This window comes from Tympanuchus pallidicinctus, unplaced genomic scaffold, assembly GCF_026119805.1.
Source record: "Tympanuchus pallidicinctus isolate F22 unplaced genomic scaffold, pur_lepc_1.0 scaffold14, whole genome shotgun sequence".
Lineage (NCBI taxonomy): Eukaryota > Metazoa > Chordata > Aves > Galliformes > Phasianidae > Tympanuchus > Tympanuchus pallidicinctus.
This window is the reverse complement of record NW_026294659.1, coordinates 14041465-14065971: the sequence shown is the minus strand read 5'-3', so window position 1 is coordinate 14065971 and position 24507 is coordinate 14041465. Positions and strand designations below refer to the sequence as shown.

The 24507-nt window shown below is 40.3% G+C and overlaps 1 protein-coding gene across 1 annotated transcript in view; it reads right to left on the bottom strand.

The window, feature by feature from the left end:
- ERG (ETS transcription factor ERG) overlaps nucleotides 1–21499 on the bottom strand; it is a 129554-nt gene extending 108055 nt beyond the window's left edge. The window contains exons 1-2 of the mRNA XM_052673818.1: nucleotides 21407–21499; nucleotides 389–476 (exon numbers count right to left, since the gene is read on the bottom strand). Coding sequence (XP_052529778.1) covers nucleotides 389–427 — 39 coding nt within the window. The 5' untranslated portion in view covers nucleotides 428–476; nucleotides 21407–21499. The remainder of the gene's footprint in view (nucleotides 1–388; nucleotides 477–21406) is intronic.
- Between the last annotated feature and the right edge of the window lie 3008 nt (nucleotides 21500–24507).

Below are 24507 nucleotides of genomic sequence, written 5' to 3'. Positions count from 1 at the left end.
TGGCTTTTCACATTGTGCTTATTTTCCTTCCCCATTAACTTCTGCCCCAGGCTTTCAAGGACCAAAACGGGAGGAATATGAATTCAGAATTTTCCAATTAGGTGTTTTTTATTACGCATATCAACTATTGTAGGATGATCAAGGGTTTTTAAACTTGGAAAAAATTATCCTCAAAACGTCCTCACACTTCAGAACACATTAAAACAGGTGTCAGCAACAAAGTCTGCGTGACTGACTCATGCAATAACAAATAAAGAGGAATAAAAGACTCAGTGCTGCACAGTAGTACAATTTATAAACATACAAGAAGACTTGCAGTACATATACATATTCTTTAATTTTATCGCTCTCAGAACATCTGAGGACTCACAGTAAACAGGAAACTAACCTTGATGTGAGCTGCTGGATCTGGGACAGTCTGAATCATGTCCTTTAACAGGCCAACGTGTTTACCAGAAGCTCAGATCCCAAGGCAGCTGCATAACCAAAGAAAAAAAAAGTCATATGATTATATTTAAGAATTTATTTTTAATAGAAATCCCTTATCTTTTTATAGGCAGATAAACACCTTTCCTTCCCCAGACCTCCTCAACAACCAGAACAGCTGAAGCCCTAAGACACTTCTGTTTCCATATAGCCTGGAAGGATAAATTTCAGATAGGAGAAAACAGCTGAAAATTCTCATGGAAAATTAGTCTTTATCTCTAGTGGAGGATTTTCCCAAAATAAGAGCTCTGGGGTGTGTCCTGCAATGACTGCACAGCACGATTAAGCACCAAGAATTTCCAGAATCTCTTCTTCCCAAGGTAAAAACATATATAGCAGGACTGGGACAGATCTGGTGCTGACAGAATATGTATTTCACTAAAGTTTTGTCCATTTACAAATGCTGCAAAGCTGGTCCAACTACTCAATTAACAGCACCTCAGAGCATCTTCTCGGATTCCTTATCCATGTCTGGAAATAAAACAGATGGGCTGGGGCAGGTGGGAGACGTTTGTCTGCATGTGCAGGTGGTGAGGGATCACAAAAACAATTTTAAATAATGACAATATATAATTAGAATAGTTATACATTGTACAGCAAAGTACTGCTCATTAAATAGAACATTAATCAAAGGCTAGTAAGTTGGGATCAATAAATCAGGAAACTAAAAAACTGTTTACGAGGGTGGATAGTGATAGGACAAGGGGGAATGGCTTTAAACTGAGACAGGAGAGGTTTAGATTAGATATTAGGAGGAAGTTTTTCACGCAGTGGGTGGTGACACACTGGAACAGGTTGCCCAAGGAGGCTGTGGATGCCCCATCCCTGGAGGCATTCAAGGCCAGGCTGGATGTGGCTCTGGGCAGGCTGGATGGGCTCTGGTTGGCAACCCTGCCCATAGCTAGGGGGTTGAAACTAGGTGATCTCTGTGGTTCTTTTCAACCCAGGCCGTTCTGTGATTCTATGATTCTATGATTCTGTGAAAACATATGGAAAAATGTAAGAACGTGAATGGCATTTGAAGTAACCTGTCTTTTTCTCTGCTCTCTCTAGAAGCCTGAAAATATTAACTTCTCACACAAACAGTTTCCTTTTGCCCATGACCTTGAACTTCTGACATCTTTTAAGACAAGGCATATCAGAAGAACAATCTTCTTCAGTATCGCCTTCTTAATTTCATTATCTGTTCCCAAAACTGCACAAACTTGCAGATCAAATTGCAGATAGCTTTTATCTATTTATTCAGGCAAAATGCTGATAGAGTGACACCGAGATGCAGTTCCCCCCCAGAATCAGTCCTCCTGATGTAAAGAAGCCAAGTGTAAACTATGGTATACAGTATTACAGAGTGGAATTAAAGATATCTCCATTTAGATCTTAGAACCAGATTCGTTTCCCTTCAAATCAATGAAAATCAAGTACTTAATTATGGAGCTTATTATGGAAACCCCAACATGAGCCAAATTCCCAATTAGATTGACATCCTTCTTGCACACTTTCCTTGGGTGATCGAATGGGACACTGATGTCAAAACTTTCAGCGAAGATATTTCTTTGCAAGGAGCTTAAATATCTTCAAAAGCAAGAAATGTTTGTTTCAGTATAAGTAAACTTTCAATAACAGTGTTGTTCATATTGAAGTCATATAAGAACACTAACATGCCTTTCAGTTCCCTTCTTCCCTTCTCTAGTAAATCCACACCTGTCATGTTATTGATTCAATTTACTGGATTCATTTAAGCTTTCAAAAGATGATAGACAGAATCTGGAAACTACGAAATTTCTTTTAAACTGATCAGGAAAATATTTTGCACCCAGCCTCCCAAGAAGTGTTCCCTGTTGCTCTGGGACAGAAAGCTTTCAGAGCTCAGATTTGCTTAGAGATATTGGAATATCATGGGACTTAGAAGTTGCTTGCATTATGCCAGGCTCAGCATATCATAGCTTTCCCCCAAGAAAACAGATCCTTTGTAGGAGAGAAGAAGATGGAGAACATTTGGAAGCTGGGTGCCAGCTCTGTACCACACAGTACGGGAATTAAAGACAAGCAGATGTAAGCCAGTACAAATTGCAAAGATGCTTTTGCAACTGCTCAGTTCATTTGACTTTTTCCCTGTACTGCTGTACAGCAGTGATCCCAAAAGGAGGAATTATGCTTTGAGCTCAACCTTTGGCAGTGTATCCATGTTTCTCTTCTGGATATTCATTCATGCCTCCCCTACAGGGAAACACATTTTGCAAAAGGCATGACTTTCGCCTTTCTACTTTTGCAAATCATTGTTTAAAAGCCGTGACAGTACTCCTTCCTCTTTCCAAACAGAAATATCATTTTAATTACTTCAGCTCCACCTTTACTTGCTGGAGCTGGACGCTTCCAGACATCTGGTACTAACTTTCTGAACCAGATGCTATTTATTGCCAGAACCTCCACCACCCCCACCCCAAATTTCACGCTGGTGGTGTTTGTGTTTGACAGTCTGTCACAGGGCTGGCATGTGGCAGCAGATTTTGCCCTGTCTCCCCTAGTGGCATGGCTCTAAGTCAAAAGTCCAAATGACTCCAAAGTCTGGGCTAGGGAGATATCTCTTTCCAGGGAACTGAAACATGGAAATTCTAACACAATCAAAAGTTAAGTGTTCACTTGAATGCTTTTCTTCACCAGAGCTTAACTCTGGAAGGATATTCATAGCCACACAGGTTTCCTTGCAGTTGCTGGCATCACAGATTGTTGTCATTAACTCTGCTTGGAGGAGCACCTCCTGTGTCTTAGAGGGAGAAAGGTCCTCCTGCATCAGCCGTGCTACAGCAGGAAAGCAGCTGGAGCTATGTGTGCCACTTCCACTGCTGGACTCCACGCAGGAGTGGACAGTGAGGCTCCAAGGTCTCCTGACTTTCTGCCATGCAACCTGTAATTTTAAGCTGATGCAAATGCATCAAAAGGGCACAGGATTATGTATGGCTCTAGAATTCACCAGATGTGATTACACTGCTCTTCCATTTTACAGTCATATCAAAAGGATTAGACTTTTTAACAGATTCATACACTGCCAAAGTACTGAGAGATTGAACGTCTTCTCTATCTGGGGAGCAGCGTACACCTCTGGATTTTCACACCAATGCTATCCAAACTCCTGGCATGCACTTTCCTGCTTGCAGATGTAACACAGGTTCTTTTTCCAAGCAGTGTTCACCAAAACAGCTGGTTAGGTGAACAAGGCTCAAAATGCTTACCTGCAAAAGGTATATCATTCAAAATATAGTCCTAAGTGTATGTACTAAACACTGTGGAAATACACACAAAAAAAAGGACTGCTTAATTAGTGGCAATCATCACACCAGAAGTGCTGGACCAGGCAGGTGGCACTGTGAAAGCAAGGATGATATTAAGTGGTAATCCCAGAACAAGCTGCACAAGAGAGAGCAGAGCAAAAGCACTGCTTGTAGAACAGTATCTGGCCCAAAAAGATGCCTGTACCCGTGCTTCCAAGGTGACAAAGGATCTGCACATTACAACTACATGAATATGAGACAGTGAAAGGCTATGCTCGGCACACAGCACTGGAAAGCTGCACACACACATCCACGTGCTGGTGTGATGAATAATGCCGAGTGGCATTGCAGAGAATTTCTACCGGCATGACTTTGGGATGTTTACCATTACTCACAGGAGGTGAATCCATCAGCAGTTATGCAGACTATCCCCAGCGAGTGCCAGCAGGACTTGCAGACCCTCTCCCACTGTCATGCAAGCTGTATTTGTCACATACTTTGTAAAAACTGATGTTTTTCAGCTGTTGGATAACTTTTGCAATGTGTGACTCTGCCCATTTCTGGGTTGCTTTTTTTTTTCAGGAAATCTTTCTCTGGACATCTGGGTCCTACTAGCACTGGTGACTGTATAAGTGAGAGAAAGGCTGTAATTTCCAAAAGGCATGTAAATCTGCTCCTCGTGGTGTTTAGGAACAGTGCAAGTTACTACTGCCTTAACTCAGAGCTTCCCTTCCTAGGCAGATGAGTGCCATACGTGGACTTTTCAGAGTGGGAGCTCTTGCATAGTGAATTTAAGACAAATTTAGGCTTGCTAAACTTTGGATATATCAGACAGATTGGAGGAGCTTCAGGGATGAAAACCTGAAAAAGCATGCAATCATTTACCTAGTGCTATGGTTATTGTATTCATATCGTATGAGTCTTACTGAAATTAAGTAATTGAATTACTACATTATCAAAATTAAGTCCCTTAATAATACTACAAAGATAAGAGGTGAAATTGCCATCCACTGAAATAAATTGGACTTCTGCAACTGTCAGAGACAAGCCAAAAGTTCATTCACTCCAGCTCTGTTTGCATGTGCAGAACTACGGAACAGAAGTGTGTTGCCAGCATGCAGGGAGGGAAATGGCACAGGGAGAGAAATCCAGCCATACCTACGAAGAAAAGGCCCAGAACTGAGGACATGGGATGTTCATACCTCAGTGTTTTTAAACCAGGGCTATGATGAACAGACTGTGAAAGACAACTCCTCCAACTCAGGGCCAATATTGACCATACGCTATTACAGAGCAGAGCTGTGTAATGTGGGCTTAAAACTTTCATGTTTAGCTTGTGGCTAAGTATAACCACTTCAGTTGTTGTTTTCTTTCTTCTTTTGTTGTGACCTCTCTGCAGTCTAGCAACACCAACAGTAAAACCCTGCAGAAAGATCCTTCTACATTCAAGAAGTACTGCTGTCAAAGGCAATTCATCTGCAGTCAGTGTGTATTTGCTGTTAGGATAAAACTTCATGACTGCAAGTGGATACCATGAATGAAAAAACAGCAGCAAAGAACAAGAAAACTGAAACACAAAAAGATGTATCCATCAACATTTGTATGGCTTTCGAAACTCGACTAAAACATTTTGTACCGTCTCGCCTTTGAAGGATCACCTACAAAGGATGTGCTTTGCACTCTCTGATGTGCCTACCTGACACATGGATATTATGTGATGAAATGATTCTAAGTGGCATTTATTGTTATTTTAGTAAATTAGGATTAATAGAGCTGTACTAGGAGAGGTTGAAAACTCTCCTTCATGCAGCATTAACACCATGTTCTTTAGTCAGAGCAGGGTCCTGGTGTATCCAAGAGCACAACACCCTTTGATGAGTGTTCAGCAGCAACCTATTCAGCAGCAACCTCTCCCTGCCACAGCACATGATGATGCCCAGAGCGAGGGTGATGTGAGGAGCGTAGAGCACGTGCTGGGCTGCGAATGGCAGAGAGCCGAGGGCTGTGCCTGCCATCCATGGGCTTGGAGTGGTTTAAGCTGCCCATAAAACCACAAGCTGAATGTTACCATAAGCAAGCCGGTAAGTGAAGAATGAGCCATGTGTCACCACCTGTTTGGGTAGGCCCAGATGGCCTGGGTTTACGGTTAGTGCTGCACTAATAGCAGTATTATAGATCTAGGGGTGCAAACAAATCCACCCATCTGAAGATGTGTCTTTGTCATCTATGTCTATGTTTGGAGTTCATCAAAACTGAAAGTGGATTTTCTTCTGGGATACAGAGCACATTCCTAGGGAGTTAAACTGTGACTTGGTCATACAAGGAGTTAAGTATATCTTATAATGAATGAACAGAGCTCCCCTTCTTGGAGAGGTCAGTCTACCTAAGGGGAAAAGGCAGCAAATGGTCTACCCTCCTTCCCCCTGAATGTGGAGCCTGTGGAGAAGGCACATTTCTACCCTACCACCCAAATCTATCTGTGCAGCTACTGCTTATCTTAAGTTCCAACCCATGATCTCAGGGGACGATACAGCCCTAAATTAGCTCATTTACAGTAGAAACTTTAGACTACAGCCAAAAATATTTGTTTTTATTAGTACTCCCTATATAGTGCGCCTTTGACCAATAACTTGTTTTATTTATTTTTTTGGCAAATTACCATGTTCTTATTCAAAGCCATAATGAGGATTATATATCAAAGTGGAATGCAGAGTAGCTATTCCTGAAACTCCCAACTGTGTATAAAAGAGTCTGGAATTCCCCAAACACTATCTCTTCAGTCCAGGCCACTTACAAATGTGGTTAACATGAATGAAGTAATATCGTCAGAAAGGAAGGAGACTTTTGAGTCACGTCTGACACATTTTAACTACATCAACAACTTTCCATAGCTCAAGGTTTTGACTGTCTTTCTTAATACCATGCAAGGGTGTTTGATAATGATTACTCCCTGATGCTTATCCTGTTACAGGATACTTATACACATGCACAGGATACCAAGGGGAGAGCAATGAATGAATTCAAGACTTTGTGCTCTCCAAGTGGAAAACCGCAGAGTTCACCAGAAAAGTTGCCAGATCAAATGAAATTCCTCCTTGATGCACTTTACTGCCTTTCTGTCTCACGCTGGAGTTGTCCTGTCAGATTTCTGTGTTTGGCTATTCAATCTCAACACAACTCCATGCTTAGCTGAAGGTGTTCACTATTTGGCTCCACAAGAACAAGACACGAGGCCAGAAAGCAGCCATCACACAGTTTCTGTCTGCAGGTTATTATTATGGATCTTACAGAAATATGACTTTCCAACAAACTGAGTGACAAATAGTAACTTCTAATAAACATTCATTCCACCCTTAGAATGTGGGTCTCTTTCAAACATTTTAACCCATCCTCCACTTAAAATTACAGCTGTGGAAAGATATACATCCTGTTATCAAATGAATTAATGAGAAATTATCTTGAGGCTGAAGTCACAAGCTAAGGAAAACTAATATCTCTTGAGAAAAGATAAAAGCAAATGAGAGTAGTTTTTAGAAAGTGAAACGAGATCCAGCTCACTAATGACAAATTACATAGCAAACTCCTGTAGTGCACATTATCAGCTCCTTCAAGCCTTCCTTTGCTATTGACTCTTGCACTTAAAGGATATTTCTTTGGGGGAAAAAAAAAAAAAAAGAGGATACTGGCATTCAAGAAACATTTAGATGTTGTATTACGGGACGTGGTTTAAGTGGGAAAATATTGGTGATGCGTGGATGGTTGGAGTGGATGATCTAGGAGGTCTTTTCCAGCCTTTGGTGGTTCTTTGATTCCATGAGTCTGTGATTCAGCACACAGTTCTTGTACCTGGATTTTGCAGGTTAGAAGTTGCTGAGTGAAACTGGAGGGCAGACAATACGTGGGAGATTAGACTGGATGTGCTAGCTGCCCTCTAGCTGCAAGATACCTATGCCTCTGTTTCTCTTTTGTTCCCAAGAGGTCTGTTTCTAATAAGGCCATGGAAAGTGCTAGGCAAGAATAAGTATGTTTTGCATCACACAGAGTTCAGATGATATATTAATTTTTTCAACCACAGTTAAGTATCCGGTACAAACTGATGGCATATACTGAATAAGAGTAAGCAATAGTATTTTTAAAAGCCATATCAAATTTTGTCAACACCTCACAGACTTTTTGAAAACAGTTACTTGATTAAATTTATATAATCAGAAGTTACATACACCATGCACTTTCAATAATTACTGAGTATATTAAAATAGCACAATATTTATTGCACATTATTCACATTGTTCTGCCTATAGTCCTGACCTGCTACAGCTAAAACCAGTAAAATCTGAAGAATCTAAAACTAGATTTATGAGAGAATCAAAGTGTAACGCTTAGAAATATATGAGCAAGAAATAAAAAAGGACTAGCTAACATTTTCTCAGCATCCTATAAATTTCCTCAGTTGTCATATTTAAGAAATGTATATGCTGTTCAGGAACAGAATGTACTGGCACTGAAACTGTTGCATGCAAGTATTCGCTTTGAGGATGAAAGAAAAGTTCAGTAAGCTGCACCGGAAAGTTGTTCTCCCTTTTCTCCCCCTGGGTTTCTGGGGGATACTTTTTTATCTTATGAGGAAATATCACTTTTAATAAGCAGTATCATTCTGTTGTTCTCTCCTATGTGTAAGTACTCTTGTTGGCCCAAGTGATGAAACCAGGAGAGGCAGTTTTGTGTGCTGGGCAATTCGCCCGCAAAACAGCTCCGCTGAGCACCCTCTTTGAAGCTATTACAGAGCATCGGTATATCCTGTACATCCCAATCACAACCCGCCAACCCATTTCTCCTGCTGAGGAGCCTCCCTCTGACACTCAGTTGTCTCCTTCATGGGTGGGAGCCATTGAAAACATCTCCTGGGCACATTTCTCCAGCGGAGTGGTGGGCCTTGAGGGACAGTAATGATCCTATCAAGCCCCAAATCAAGATTGACAACTTTTCCAGAGCAAGTCAAAGAGCAATCCACTCACTAGAGTACTGTTTATCTCTATCAGTCACAGAGAACACGTGACAAACTTGGGCATGCAGTTTGTTGGTTTATGGACTTAAGGTGTTCCAAGAAGAGTGAAAAATAGCTCTATATTTGGAAAAATTCTAGAAGGAATTCTGAAGTCTGACCTAGTCACGGGCACCCTCTGAAAGGGAAACAACATGAACAGGCCGTCAGCTGAGATGTCTGAAGCAGGTTTCTCCAGCACAGCTTAGTGTTCAGAAGCATTCATGGTGTCTGCCATGTATGGGCATGTCCTGGAGAAGCAGAAGAGGGGAGTCAGCTTATAGGACAGCAGCAGGAGAGGAAATGGATAAATCATCAGTGAAAGGATAAGCAAAACTCAACAGAGAGGGCGATGGAGAAGCATAGCTGACCCTTCATGATCCTCTACAGGATTTCTGGTCTTTTGAAAACCCACTCTGAGAATGGCAAAGGGGATTCAGTGGAAACAACATTAATCCAAACAACATGACTGGCTGGCAACATTACTTTTTTTTTTCTTAAAGCATTCTGAAGAAGTAAAAGTGCAATTAGATATGGTGATGCTTCTTCAGTGTGTTAGTAAATTAAGGCACCTTCCAATGGAGATTACTTGACTAGATAACGAAACTCAGGAGAGGCTTTGAAGTTATTAAGACAAACTTTCCTTTATATTTTTAAATGCTTTTTACTTCTCTTATACATCCTTGGCATGAAGTGTTTTTTTTCTTTTGGTTTAATTTCTCTTTTTACTGATGGCATTTCCATTTCAGATGTTGGAAAGCAAAAACAAAAATTCGAACAGCTGTATAAGCATGAAGCATTTAAGAAAGAGAGTGACATTCAGTAAGCATTGACTTGGACAGCACAAAACAATTCAAAAGCGCATACCAGGAAGACTTATACAATTTCAGTTTTGCTTTATCAATAAAAACATTATAGTATTATAAAAATGGAAATACTCTATATCCTTAGCAAGAAAGTACCTTCAAGTGATACCACACAGAATCATAGAATCATAGGGGTTGCAAGGGACTTCTGGAGGCCATTGAGTCCACCACCTGGCTGAAGTAGGTTCCCTACAGCAGGTCACACAGGAAAGTGTCCACAAGGATCTTGAAAATTTCCAGAGAAGGTGACTCCAGCACCTGCCTCTCTGGGCAGCCTGTTCTAGTGATCCTCTTTAAAAATGCTTTGATCTATGACCTTGGCAGCTTTGCTTCTATTTTTATTTCAAATTTGTTTGAAGAATGTCTATTAATAGCTAATACTTACTGAACATCTAACTTTAGGCTCAGTTTATCAGCATCTGGATTTTGCAGTAGTTTGCTGGAAGAAACATGGACCTGTCACTCATGCATCTGCATAGTCTAAAGTTAAGTGCTTAGAAAAAGAATACTTTGTGGATCTGACTGTGTTACCTAACACAGTATGAAACCAGTATTAAGCAATGATACAAGTTTGACAAAGTAATGTGAAGCAAGAAATGTCACATTGAAAAGGCACTAATTATGCTCAGCTGAAAACTCCTGGTGTGTTTCTCTGCACTGCACGGGAAATGTTGGTATCCTGCCTCATACATTGTTTCAAAACAGAACGAAGATAAATGTATTTAGCTCACTGAGTCTGACTTCATAGAAGGCAAAAAGTGTAGCAGAAGCAGTGCCTGGAGTTTTGCACTCGGATGAGTTGAAAATCACAGTGCATTTTACTTCCAGCTGTAGAAGAAAGGAGATTACAGAGTTAAGGCAGGTGTAGCTCACCCGTGTGTGCTTTTCCAATAGAATTTCATGAGATCTAAGCTTGGCAAAGTGTTGGAGATGCAAGCACCTCTGCACTTTGGAAGCAGTTCCCCCAGAGCAAGTGAGACTATTTTCCATGTATAAAGACATGAATAGGCCTTTGCAAAGATAAGGCTACAGTTATCTTCTTGTTTTGTTTTAATTCAAAATCAGAACTTAATGGAATAAATATGGCATACAGTCCAGACTTTCAGTAGATGCAAAAGGAAGTTTAGGAATGGAATAGAAGAGAGTTTTCTTAAGAAGTGGGGCCCTGTATATTCAGTTATTCTGTAATTAGTTGTTTTTATTGACATGAGGCATACAGATGGGCTTATACACTGCTATAGAAAAACAACTGAATTTTATTATCTTATTACATTTATTGTCATGCCTTCCATCATGACAGTTTGCAAAAGCCCAGGACCCAGACCCATTTACATTACAGTAAACAGCAAAACTGTCACAGATTTCAGCCATGTAGGATCAGACTCCAGCTACTATATGGGCATACACATTTGTACCTGAAAGAAGCACCAACTCTGAATAGAGAACACTGTTGCAGAAAATAGATTGTTCCCAGAACTGGCAGAAACATGTAGCTATTTTAGAGAAAGAAGTAACTCAGATTACTTAGGAAGCCTGTATAACACCTTTCCCTTATGTACATGGTAAGCTCAGGACTGTATTTAACGTCTGGCTCCTTCACGTGACCCTAAACAATACCAGCATCCTGCATACATCTGAAATAGCCTCATGATTCTTGTGCTTCTAGCAATTCAACACCTCACTAGTCTTAAAGTGGAAAATGGAAATATATGCAGGGAGACATATACATGACATAAAATAGTTCAAATGCATTAATAAGTACCTGGGCTACTTTGCACTGCTGAGAAACCTGTTGGGGCTGGAACCTGTTACACTTGAGCTGCAGGGATCAGGCTCACTAGACTGACAGCTGACATGAAAGCTGTGCATTCAAATTGCCCTGTTAATACGGAAAGCTATAGAAGGTTATCCATGCTAGATGAAAGCATCTGGAAGATAAATTCAACTGGTCGTACTACTTTGTGGTAACCAAAATGCTTCTGCTACCTGAGCTTATTTCTTTAGTAGTCAACACACAGCACCAAATCACTTGTAGATATAATTCACATAACCTACATGAGGTCTCATGTGACTTTTGTCACAAGAGCTTGACACACATTGTAGCCCAAGTTGGTCATCCTCTCTTTCATTTTGTTCAGGCATACATTAGGACCTCTTTGCACAACAGACATAACCTGAAACTGTTTAGAGTACAAGAAAGCCTTCCTTCAATATTTTTATGATTCAAAATTTTACTTTGTTCTCTCTCCAAAACAACAGATGCCATCTCAAATTCTCTTGCTAAACAATGGTGAGAAGTAGACATATTGAAATGAGGAAGATTTTACATTAAAACATTGCAAAAAATATATATATATATGAACAGTTCCTAGGTGTAACAGGAATGAGGGAAAAGTACAATGTGAGGGTGAGAGCAAGGAAAAAAATAAAGGGAATTATTTGTTGCATTAAAAAATGCTAATAGGTCTTGCTTAAGGCTGCACTTCTGGGAAAGACTGGCTGAAATCCAAACAAATGTGCAGCATATATAAAAGTTTTTCTAAATTTGGACTCTACAGTCAGATTTTGAACCATCACAAAATCTCAGAATTTTAAAATCTAACTCCCATTCTTACTCTCAACAAGAGTTGACAAATATTTCATTCAAAAATTATTCAAACTTTCTGCAGATTGTTTATCCTGAAACCCTGCTGACTATTCTGTGCTAATTCTGACCAATTCCAATAACAATCAACAATGCTGACTGTAATTTGAACACATGGCTTTTGTGTCAGCTACAGTGATGCTATTAACAGACCTGATGTATTCACTGGGACAACAAGCAGAGTGTTGCCCTGGGGTCTCCCATATGGTGAGCTCCAGCTCCAGCAAGGAGATCTAGCAAAAGAGAACCAACCCAGATGGCAAAGGTCTTTCAAAACAATTGTAGTGTTGAACTGTGACCCTTCAAACATCTTCCTTGTTGGCAGGACTTAAACATAGTCCAAATTCTACCACTGGTTCTTTATTTGCCCTCCAAGCAACCCTTTCTTCTCCTTACCAATGGAAACTCTCCCACAGGATGCCACAAATGCATCTTCGGAGAGCCAAGTTAATCTCCCCCTTCTAGAGCACACATGGAAATCCTACCTCGTGCTGGGACAAGATGCTATATTTAGCTAGCAATGCTTCCAGATTCTATCATATGCTCTCTGCTCCCTGCTGCACCTCTCTGTTTATGTGGTGGACCATGCACAAGCACTTGGTCAGGAGAATCACAGAGAAAGGGAGGTTAGATGGGACCTGTGAGTCATTTGGCCTGACCAATTACAGTAGACTGCTCAGGGCCTTGCCTACTCCAGCTATGAATAGGCCAAAATTACACTACTGCTTTGGGCATCTGTTCCAGTGTGTGGCAACTCTCAGGGTGATTTTTTTTTCCCCCTTGTTTCTAGTCATAATTTCCACTTTTGCAGATTGCAGTTCTCTGCTGGCCTTTTTCTGCACACCTTTGAGTGCGTATGTGTTTTCTTTACACCCTACCACTGAGTATGTGAATACCACGATGATATTCTTTTTTTTGTCTATTCTGCAAACTTTGGTCCCTTTTTATTCATGCTTTTGATCCTTTGCTCAGCACTGCATGGGCTTGTTGCAACAGCCATACAGTACAGGAACTTTTCTCAAGTAAAAAAGGCCCATTCATGTGGGTACATCTGTAGCTGTCTGTAGTTTTGCCATGCCATGATATTGAGAACATATGAACCCCCTATATAATGACTTATGGTGTGTTTAATTTCTGAGGGCCAACTAGGCATTGTAGGCATCTCTTGTGGACTACATGTTAAAACCCGTTTTTTGCCATCTACTAGCGGAGTGCAAGTAATAGGGATTTGACTGTTGTGGCCACATCAGTTCTCCTAGCCACTGGCATGTAGTGTCACAACAAAGGCATTGTCTATCATAAGCTTTCATAAGTACTCTAAGCCCTAGTATAGCTCCAAAATTTGTACCAAAATTGTATTTTTTTCTCAAATTTGTGATCTTTAAAATTGCTAGCCATTAGAAAAAGCCATGCATTTCAGCATTACAAATCTTTTCCAGCATGTTAGCATACAGATTCAGATTTATTTTTTTTTTTCTGAAACATCAATTTTGCATTTCTTTAAAAGAATGTACTTCTAATAGGAAAAAAAATAAGCAGTCTGAAAGTTCAAAGAATTTAACTGAGTGATGCAACATATTTCCTTTAAATCTAGTTCCCATTTCTTCCACATTTTTATACGCCAGGTGTGTATAAATGTCAAATAACAGATCTATAACAGCCATGACTGTGCTTTTTCAGTACAATTAAAAAATTAAATCACTAATATTTCCACCCCAAGCTTTGACTCATCATTGTGCAACCTTCTAATGAAATATAGTTAGGATGAAAAAGAAACAAGTCAGTACTAAAACTTTCAGTTTCTTTGAAGCTTGCTGTTGCAGTCTGTCATAATTTCTAAAAACAGTTACTTGAAGTCTTAATTCTAGAGCGTCTGCTGATCTGGGTGTACATTTATTTCTTTGTGTGCTTCATCTTTGAGCAGCTCAGACCATGCAAAGGAAATTTCCCCTAGGGAGCAAATGAACTCTGTAACCAACAAGATCCACAAAGATCAGAGGCTCAGATCCTGCTCTGCTCTCATTCGTATCAGTGGTCTACGTATCTGACCCAAACTACCTTGAAGACAGGCAGGAGGATAAAATAGCTGGTTTTTTTTCAGAAAGTTTTGAAATACAATGATTTGTCATTTCTGAGGTCTGTGGGCAGCAGGGAACCCAGATACCATGATGCTGGGCAGCCCGATTCTACCATCATCGAACAGGTATCAACAGCAACATTCTCTTCAACACCTTCCCTTTTTCTCTGGCTACGTATCATAGTTCTGCTGGAGAATAATGAAGACAAGATGCTCTCCACAGGGGTTCTGCTAAGCTGAGGGTAAGTGGGGTAGTGGTCCAGGGCTAAGGAACAATTAGGGCTATTTTATATTTGTTAAACAATTAGTCATAATTAGCCTGATTTCACATTTGGAAAAGGGGAATTGCTTTAATTAGAGTGGAATTATTTTCTTCTGACAGACTTCAGAGGGAACTCTAATGGCAGGATGCAAACTATAAAGTCCACCAGGCTTTTACAGCATTTAATAGCTTATGGAGTGTATTGTAAGTACACAGTCCTTTCAGTATGTATAATAACCATCTGCACCAAAACCTCGTGTCTCTGCTAGGATCAGAGTTACTTTAAAAAGGGGGAAAAAGAGTTTTAAAAGAGACGCCAAATCCCTAGTTTGGCTTAAGCATCTTCTTCACTATATCTGGGGTGCTTTTTTTTAACTGAAATTCTTGCCACAGAATATAAAGAAAACACAAAGTGCCATTTAAGGAGACAAACACTTCTCATCTAGCTGTAAAGATGTATTTCCTCTCAATCATAATTTTGTTTAGCTATTAACTAAAGAACTGATCTGTACACAAACTTGCAACAAAATAAGTTAATTTATTTTAATTGATGCCTTTTGTTATTCACATTGGGGCTAAAAATGGGCACTGGTCTCAACACAGAAGTTTCCTGGGAGCTTGAACAGATCTGCAGCTTAGTTGTTGTTGACATAACCTCCTTCCACAGGGAAAAGAGCAAGTCTTCCATTGAAAGCAGTGGAAGTGTTCCTGTACAGCCCAAAGAGAACTGGCTGTGCAGACTAGTCCAGTGAATTATATTTACCTAAAAATACAAGTGTCTTCCATCCTCTGAAATCAAAATCAAGCAGATCATGTAGAAACCCCACAGAGCAGAGTACAGAACAATGCAGTACTGGTGACAGGAAGACTGTTGATGTTTTTATTTCTTAGTGGGAACTACTCCAAGCAAGATACTTATTTTTCAAATTTAGAGATGATGACATCTTGGAAATTTTTCGGTGAGAAAGAACGCAGCTTTTAGCTGCCCCTATCAGAACATTTGAACCAAGTAGAACAGTTCTGCTTCTAAAAGGTATTGTGGGAACGAACAGAAAACAAAAATCAGGAATGTCTTGGCTCCTCTCCTCTGTCCTGCCAACCTCCCCCTGCCCGAGCTGCTCAGTGGCTGCTGCTCTGGCTTGGCACCCAGAAGGGGCAGGTTCAGCCCCACCCTGGATCTGAGTCACAGCCCTGGACTCCCAGGAGCACACTCCAAGATACAGGCAATGGGACTTACAAAGACACAATGGGTCTTTTAACTGCACCTTTTGGCAAAGTTATGTTGTACATAAATAATTAGACATTTGCTGTAGCAGAGTAGCAGAGACTCATACACACGTGTCCTGCTTTCCACATGTTTCAACCACATGGACCAGAGTCTTTTTCACTCCACGAGTAAAGTTTTTACTCAAACACATTCACTCAGACAGAGGAGATTAAGGGAGACAGTATCTTTTCACAGAATCATAGAGTTGTTAAATCATTAAGGTTGGAAAAGATCACTAGGATCACCCAGTCCAACCATCAGCCCATCCCTACCATGCCCACTGACCACATCCCTCAGTGCCACCTCCACACGGCTCTTGAACACCTCCAGGGATGGGTACTCCACTATTTTTAATGTATGAAGGAGAATCGATCAAACATGATCCATCCCATTTTACATCCATGCTCTACTACTGCCTTGGTTTACCCTGAAAATGCATTTCCATGCACCAGTGAAGAAGTCAAATTCATGAACTCTTGAGGAAAGCAGAGAAATTGCTCAGGGACAACACTTTTAATGGTCAAATTCACAACAGTGCTTAAGAAGCATACAGGAAAAAAGTTTAATATCCTAAAACACAATTGTGGACACCCACTCACTGTTCTAGAGGTCTGTGAAATAGACGAAAGGTAAACATAGCTAAAAGGACTGCCCATAAATATATCCACCCAAACTCTTTACCATAAAGGAAGTTATTCAAATAAGTTAAAAATTTGGGTTCAGGAAAAAGAACGCCTTATAGAAAATTTCCTGTCCTATAAATGTACCCTCTTCTCATCTCAACTATGGAAAAATGTGATACTTCTGGTAACTGAACCTTCACAGATTTGGGACTACAGATTTAAACCATCACCTTGGATACCAGTTACAGACTTGCTGGAAATTAACATGGATGACATCCTCTCATCCAGCATTTTCTTCCTGTGTGCACTTGTGAATTAACAGGTAAACAGTGCACCCTTCTCATAGTTGTTATTTTCCATAATTATGGGGAGAACTCATTCCAGGAGTAATTTCTTAGACAGATTTCCTGCTCAGCTAACAGGCCCTCAGGATATAGTCTGTCTCTGCTGACATCGTGTAGAATGCAAATAAAGGGCAAAAGCATAACACTTATGAGGCTCTGTAGAGACAAGTAAGGAGACAAATGATTTTTTAAAATATGTTCCTGGATGAGAACAGTAAAGGAAAAGGAGTATAACACGTTGGCCAGTTGTCACGTCAGAAGATAAAGGGAGATAACCAAATACTCTACTTTCTGCTAGTCTCCTCTTTCCCATCCTATCTTCCTAGAATAAAGTAACAACAGCACACAGTCTCATTTGTTCATTGTTTGCATGGGTTATTAAGGCTGGTATGACCTGCAAAATCCTTTCTTATCTTGGAAAATAATTTTATGGTAGGGTCGTAGAAAGACAACATGGCCGAGGACATGATGGAAGTTACCATATATCTCAACACAGTAGAAAGGCAGCTCTGCACTACCTGCACACAGCAGGAAGTTTTCTGTCTTAATTAGAGAATGCACAGCCAGCTGTGCCTGTTCAGACCATTTTAAAAGAAAATAAAAACTTGCATCATGTTTGCCTACAGACAGGTATGTATTCAAATTGTTTTTATGATTTGAATCCAAATTCTTTTTTTTTTTTTTTTTTTTTAATATTGTCATTGTATTTTGTGCCTTTAGGTACAAAATTTATCATCATCCCCTTGAAGTCTTGATCCATCACTTCCATTTTCTTGTGGAAAACAAAACCATGTTTTTTCCTGTCCAACCTGCTGTAAGGAACCTGCTTTAGCATGCAGTTGGACTAAGTGGTCTCCAGAGGTCCCTACCAACCCCTATGACTCTATGATTCTATGATTCTATGATTTTCTTTCATTGAACAATGCTGTTATTCAGCTATTCAGGATGCTCTTCACTCTTCAACTTATCATTATTATTACTGTAGCTGAAAGATATAAGATAGGAACATTCCCTAATTACCTTTAGCTTTCAAGAAAACAATGCCTACCCATCATTCCACTTCAGTAGCAAAAAAATAACAAGAAAAGATTAAAAAAATTTTAAAAAATCTGAGAATGTTGTTCTTTGCCATGGAAGCAAGAAGTACTGGCAATTATTTTCTAGTTCTGCTAAGTGGTGTTGTTAATCTAGTCAAGAAAAGAAAGAGGTCAGATTTTCAAAATCTGCTTGGCACCCATCTGCTAAAAGTAAGAATCAAAATGGAAGTCAAGGAACAACCAAACTCATTAATTACTTGAAATGCCTCAGTTACACTTCAGTAAAGAAAAATTACTCTAGCCTACATTATTACGATACGCATAACATTTACCCACTTTCTTTACATAAACTTTGCTTTGAATGTAGCTGTTATTTTTCTGGCACTTGGCATGGAACAAATTATGAAGTAAAACCACTTAGGAGCCACGTACAAATTTAGATTGACACATACAACCTTAAAAATGCAGACTTCCTACTTAGAGAGTAAACAGCCTGAAGAAACTTGATTGACATAACATAGACCGGTCAGTCAGCTGGCTCTGACTTCTTTTTCCATACATGCTATACGTTTCTTCTAGCTAGCACGTTGGTATAAAGCAGTGTCTAAAAATTAGCAAGGTCTCAAGAATTTTAGTAAATTGGACATTCTGCCTGAGTACTTTCTGTTTATTGGTTATGCTGCCAATCAGTTTTCCAGGCTCTCTCTGGCTGTTTGGTGCATGACACACCTGAGATCATTGATGATGGCTACGGAGGGGGAAGACAGGCTGCCAGATGTGTGACCTCCTGCAGTGAAGACCAACTGTAGCAGTGCCAAAGCCCTGTAAAATAGCCATGAAGCATCTTGGGGGTCAAAGGAAAACAACTTGTTGATTCTGGTGGCTCAATAGCAGCAGATGCACTCAGAAGTCCATTGAGCTGATGACATCCTTTTGCTCAACATTAACCATCATGGAGAAGTCTCCAGGTGGCATTGTCTGTAGCTGGCTCACAGGTATGCTGAGGAATTGAATGGCTATGATGTGCCTAGATGGCTTCTGCAGAGTCCAAAAGCAAATTGTTGTCATGAAGTTCCAGAGAAATATGTGTTGGGAGAGGAAAGGATGAATACATAATTTCCTCCCTCAACGTTCTTGTTCTCACATTTCCCTCCACCTAAGACTTTACCTTTTCTGCTCATCTTGGGGAAGCCACATGGATGAAGAAAACAGGATACTTTGTCAAGAGCGGGATTTGACTGTTAATCAGCAAAATAAATGAACCTATAAAACTCATGTAACCTTTCAGTACATAAAGTAAAACTGCCTTGGTGGTGACAGTTTAATTGTAACTACTTTCTGCCAAAGATTCATTCTGGGTATGAATACACAGGCTGTGCAAAGGAGCAATATATGCCCCTTCTTTCCTCCTTTTGAGACACCTTTTTCAATGCACATAGTTCAAGATAAATCAGATGTTAAAGGAGATATTTATGATCTTCAGAACTCAATAAACTGCATTTACACTTAACAGTACTTTGGCTCTTTCTGTGCTGAAAAGACCAAAAGACCTCATGTATAGTTGTATAAATAAATGAGTATATGAAATTTAGTAACAGGAGCTCTTGTGACTCATAGGAGTCTTTGGAAAAATCCCCACTAATCTATTAATAATAAAGAATCTGTAATGCTAAAATTGCAAACCCCAGCACATCCCCTCTTCTTAGCATACCAGAGAGATTTTTTTTTTTTCTCGTAACAGTAGCATATTCAAGACAGCATAGCCTTGACACAAGCCTAGCTCAAATTCTGCAGCCGGATGCCTAGAATTAAGAGCATTCCCATGCAAGATGTTGGATATTCAACAAAACTCTCAGCTCAATGGAAAAAGCTAATATTTGTAAATGAGGTAAGTCTGACTGTGCTGAATACAATCAGTGTACATAGAATTCCTTCTGGTACTGGACTGATCATCACATTAAATCTTAATTTCTGTCAGCTTCCTAATTAAAAATTCAGAGTACAACAAAAGGTATGGAAGATACTAGGCAAGAAAGCTGGAACGTCTGGCACAGACAAAAGTCCATTTCTGCCAGTTGACACTAAACATTCAAGTAAGAAATATTTTACAGTATTAACATTTTAGACATTAGGTTTCAGAACTATAGCCCACAGATGAATCAAGTGCTCTCTGCTTCAAAGATTTTTTTCCATGTTCTCTACAGAGACAGAGATGTCGCTGAATGGTTACAGTAACTTTGACTACATTTCAATGTTTTCTTTATAGGCATTAGGACTAGGGACTTAAAGTTGGGATGAAGCAATACAACCTTGTTACATGGGGTGAATTCTGGAAAAAAAATACACAACCAAGGTACCCAGCAGCTCACAGAGCTCTGTGCCCCAAACAGCACAGTTGGTCACCCTCAAGGACAGACAGGATGGGGCTGTGAGCAACCTGTTCAAGAGGGAGGGGTCCCTGCCTATAGCAGTGGATTGGAACTGCATGATCTTAAAGGTCCCTTCCAGCTCAAACCATTCTACTGTTCTATGATTAGTAGACAAAATGTGCAATTATGTTCTACATTGCACATTCTTTATCAAACTGCATGTCCTCCATTCCTGAGCAGCGATGGGACCATTCCTTCCTGCCCAGACAGCCCCTCATATTTACAGGTACCAAAATTGGACAAATAATGTGACAGGAAAACTACGTATAATATTTCAGCAATCATTAGAAGAACAGTGCTGTGGCTGGGAGGCCTGAATTCCTTTCTTCTTCTCTTTGTTAGTCATTATGTATGTTTTAGTTTTATACAGTGTTTCAGACATCACTTAACAAATGATAGTCTCCCCAGACAGGCACACTACAATAAACAAAGCTAGGTGGAGAAGATCCATTTAGCAAGGAAAATGCTGCGGATCCATATTTAGCCCAAAACAAGACGTGAGATATCACACTGTGTGTATACGAGTGTCGCTTGACCATTTCTTCCATCAGATTAGAAATCATTGCACACTTTTCCCCCAGTTTAACAGAATCATAGAGTCACAGAATGGTTTGGATTGGAAGGGACCTCAAAGCCCACCCAGTTCCAAAGCTCTGCAGTGTGCAGGGCTGCCATCCACTTGATCAGGGGTATGAGGGAGGTAATCAACTTGAAAATGCTGCATTTCTTAAAGAGCGAGAGAAGCAAGCAGCTGGGCAGATCAGGAAGACACTGTTTGTGCCTTCACCAAGGGGAAAACTAAAAGAGAGCACCCTTCATTAAGCATCTGGGCAGCACCGCTGCAGGGAGTTGTTTTGCTTTGCACTCAGAGGCAACTGGTATACACTGCAAAAAAAAAACAATTTTGTTTCTGTGAGCGGAACTTCCCCTTTCTGCACACGCAGCCCTTCCACCAGCTGGGACATATGCTTTCTATGTTACAGCACTGTGCAGCCACATCAGCACTACCTGCACGTACTGTCATCGTCCCCCAAAGGCTCACCTGTGCTCTAATTACCCACCTAAGCTGACAGATCACCAAAGTCGCATCTTGGAGGAAAGTCCTGGTCCAGCACGTATTGTGTTAGTCTCACAAGCAGTGCTTGCTTCCCCAACATGATGTCTGTCAGCACTAATCCCTTTTGCAAATGTCCACACCCTGTATTTGAATGAAAGCCTTCAGCTTCCTGTCACTGTACTCTGGAGATGAAAAAAACAAAACAAAACAAAACAAAAAAAAACCCCTTGCTGACTGCCACAGATGTTCCTGATTTGACACAGAGTTGTTAAAACATCACTGATTTATTCAGGCAGGAAAGACAGCCACATACAAAAAGACAGTGCTTTGGCAAGGTGCTAGACCCACTCAGGCATCTCTGCAGTATCAAAACACAGAAATTTTGCCAAGTTAACAACAAAAGCCAAAGAAAGGTGTTAATTTCTTGGAGAATGTTAGACTCCAATTGTCCTTATAGACAGATTCTTGATTCCTACCTAAATCTCAGCAGGAGAATTGTTCTACACTGAATGCAAGTACCCTTTTGCCTGAAGATCAAGGTACTGATGAAAGATGTTTACACCTTTTTCAAGTGATAAAAACTTTTTTTGTGACAACTTTATTTAATATTTGTCCTCACTAGAGCTTATGAAGAAAAATACTAAGCTATGGGTCGTTTATAGTGAAAATAAAATAGGAATCTTTAGTGACGCTGTATGTGAAATAAAATACTCCTCCGTGAGAATATGGCTGGCAAAAGCTAACCTCAAGAAAATGAGCTCTGTTCGCAACTAAATAATATGTTTGCATTTGAACAAGAAGGGAAAGAATGCATTTCTTGTCAGATGACCTGAAATACTTTCAACTTACACATAATGTGTTAGCTCTATTAATACAGAAGTTTTCTTTTAAATGGGAATTATATAGAAACTAATTGAAAGCTACTATTGTTTCAGTGGTGGCAGGGAGGTTAACATACTTCCTAATCCACAGAGTAACCACCTTTTCTCTCTCAAAAACCTCTTGACAAAAGAATAAATTACAGATGTCTACTTCCCAGCCTGAAGAAAAAGTTAGAGCTACTATGAAGTAGAAAATAGCCAGAGAGAATTATGACCAAATGCCACATATTAAAAAGTTTTCCACATGTGGCACAGAAAGAAACAGTTCACTGCAATTGTCTGCTTAACAGGTTGAGCCTCTATCCAACTGGTAGCAATCAGGCAGGACACTAGAGTGGGCAGGAAATCTAAAATTAGGTTTTACTACCTATAATGGAGAATTTATGGGATAATTTAATTGGCAGTCTTGGGACTGAAACCCAAGGTGGGGAACAAAAACATCTTTCTGGATATACTTACTTTATGAACCCTTCCTGTAGTGGGCTGAAAAACAAAAGCACAGGGGAAATAACCCAGAGACGTAATATCCCTTTCTAGTGTCAGGCAGGCGACGCATGAGCATGCCTGTGGGGGTGGCTGTGCGGTTGTGGGGGCAACCAGAGATAGCAGGAAGTCCTGCATTGGCATAAACTGATTTTTCCTCTTTTCAGGAGAATGTCCTGTGAATGACTTCTTGTAGTGAAACGTGTCTCCACTTCACAAGGGACAATAATCAGTCCCAGCATAAACAGAAGGCTGTAATTCACTCCAACGCTCTTCTGACATCTCAGAGGATGAGAGCACAGCACAAACAGTTTATTAATGGCAGCAGATTGAACTTGGCTTTGCGTTCACTCACTCCAGGACAGCCATTGCCATCTGCAGTATTCGCTGAGCCTTTTGCATTTGTTTCCCCGTGGCCTGTCTGTGCTCACACAGACCTGAGGTTAAACATCAGTGAAAAAGAAGAACATTTTCTTGCCCTTTCCCTCTTCACAGGGAGAGCTTTGAAAGGGTTAAAATGTAGTTCCCTGCTGGATTAAAAGGTTGTGCAGCTGAGCGGGGGTAACAAGATCCCTTCTTCATCCCCATGTGGGTTCCACTGATGTCAGCACGTGCTACTGATGCATTTTCCATGGCTTATTACATTCATTATACAGGCCTGATGGCAGCTTGGGAGGTTGGCGAGGGGTGCATGGGCACTGTCCTCTGTCACCTAGTGAGCAGGGATGCCCTTCCAGGTGCTGCTGGCTGGTGACCTCATTATTGCACCAGGGCTTGCTGCTGTGAGGTGCAACACACATCTGTGAGATGCTCAGTAGGTGTGGATCCCCACCTCAAAAACTGACAGAGAGAGGATACTTCCTGCATTGGTATCACAGGATCACATGGGTTGGAAGGGGCCTCAAGTGACCAAGTCCAACTCCCTGCTAAAGCAGGTAGCCTACAATAGGTCGCACAGATAGGCGTCCTGACCGGTCTTGAATATCTCCATAGAAGGAGACTCCACAGCCTCTTCAGGCAACCTTACCATAATGATCTTCCGGGGGAACTACCAACCCTTTGCAGAGCACATCTTCAAATTCTTTTTAAAGCCATGACTTTTTCTGCTCAGAATTTTAGCCTGCTAATATTCCTTTTTTTCTTTTTCTTTTCTTTCTGTAAACCTAATATCGTTTAAAAACAACAGTCAATCACCTCTACTCCCAACTCTCAGAGCCAAGAGCTACCTAATTCACTGTTTTTCTGTAACTGGATCTCCATTGCAGACCTTTATGAATGCACTAACGCCTTTGGCAACTGTCTTTATCTTTAAAATCCATACATGGTCATATCCTATTTGACAGTGACAAGTTCTAAGAGGATGACAGAAGAACAGGCTTTAATACTATTACCTCTAACATTGCTGGAAGTGTCAAAAGGAAATGTAAACAATCAAGTCAGTTAAACAGTCTCAGATTATTATTTTTAGAACAGCAATGACATCAAGTTATAAGCCATCATAAATTTAAAGAATGCAGTCCCATTTATTTCAGCAAGTGACACACAGGAATAGGCTGAAAAATTCCAATGTTGTCTCAAGAATTTCTCTCTCAGCACATTTCAGACTTGATTGGTATGAAATGAAAAATCCCAGAAACAAGGGAAAACTAACAGATTGAAAAATCAACCTTTGCAAGATTTCTGCTGATATTCAGTAAGTCTACAGAAAAATTGGTCAGGCCCTTTGGAAAACAGCCCATTG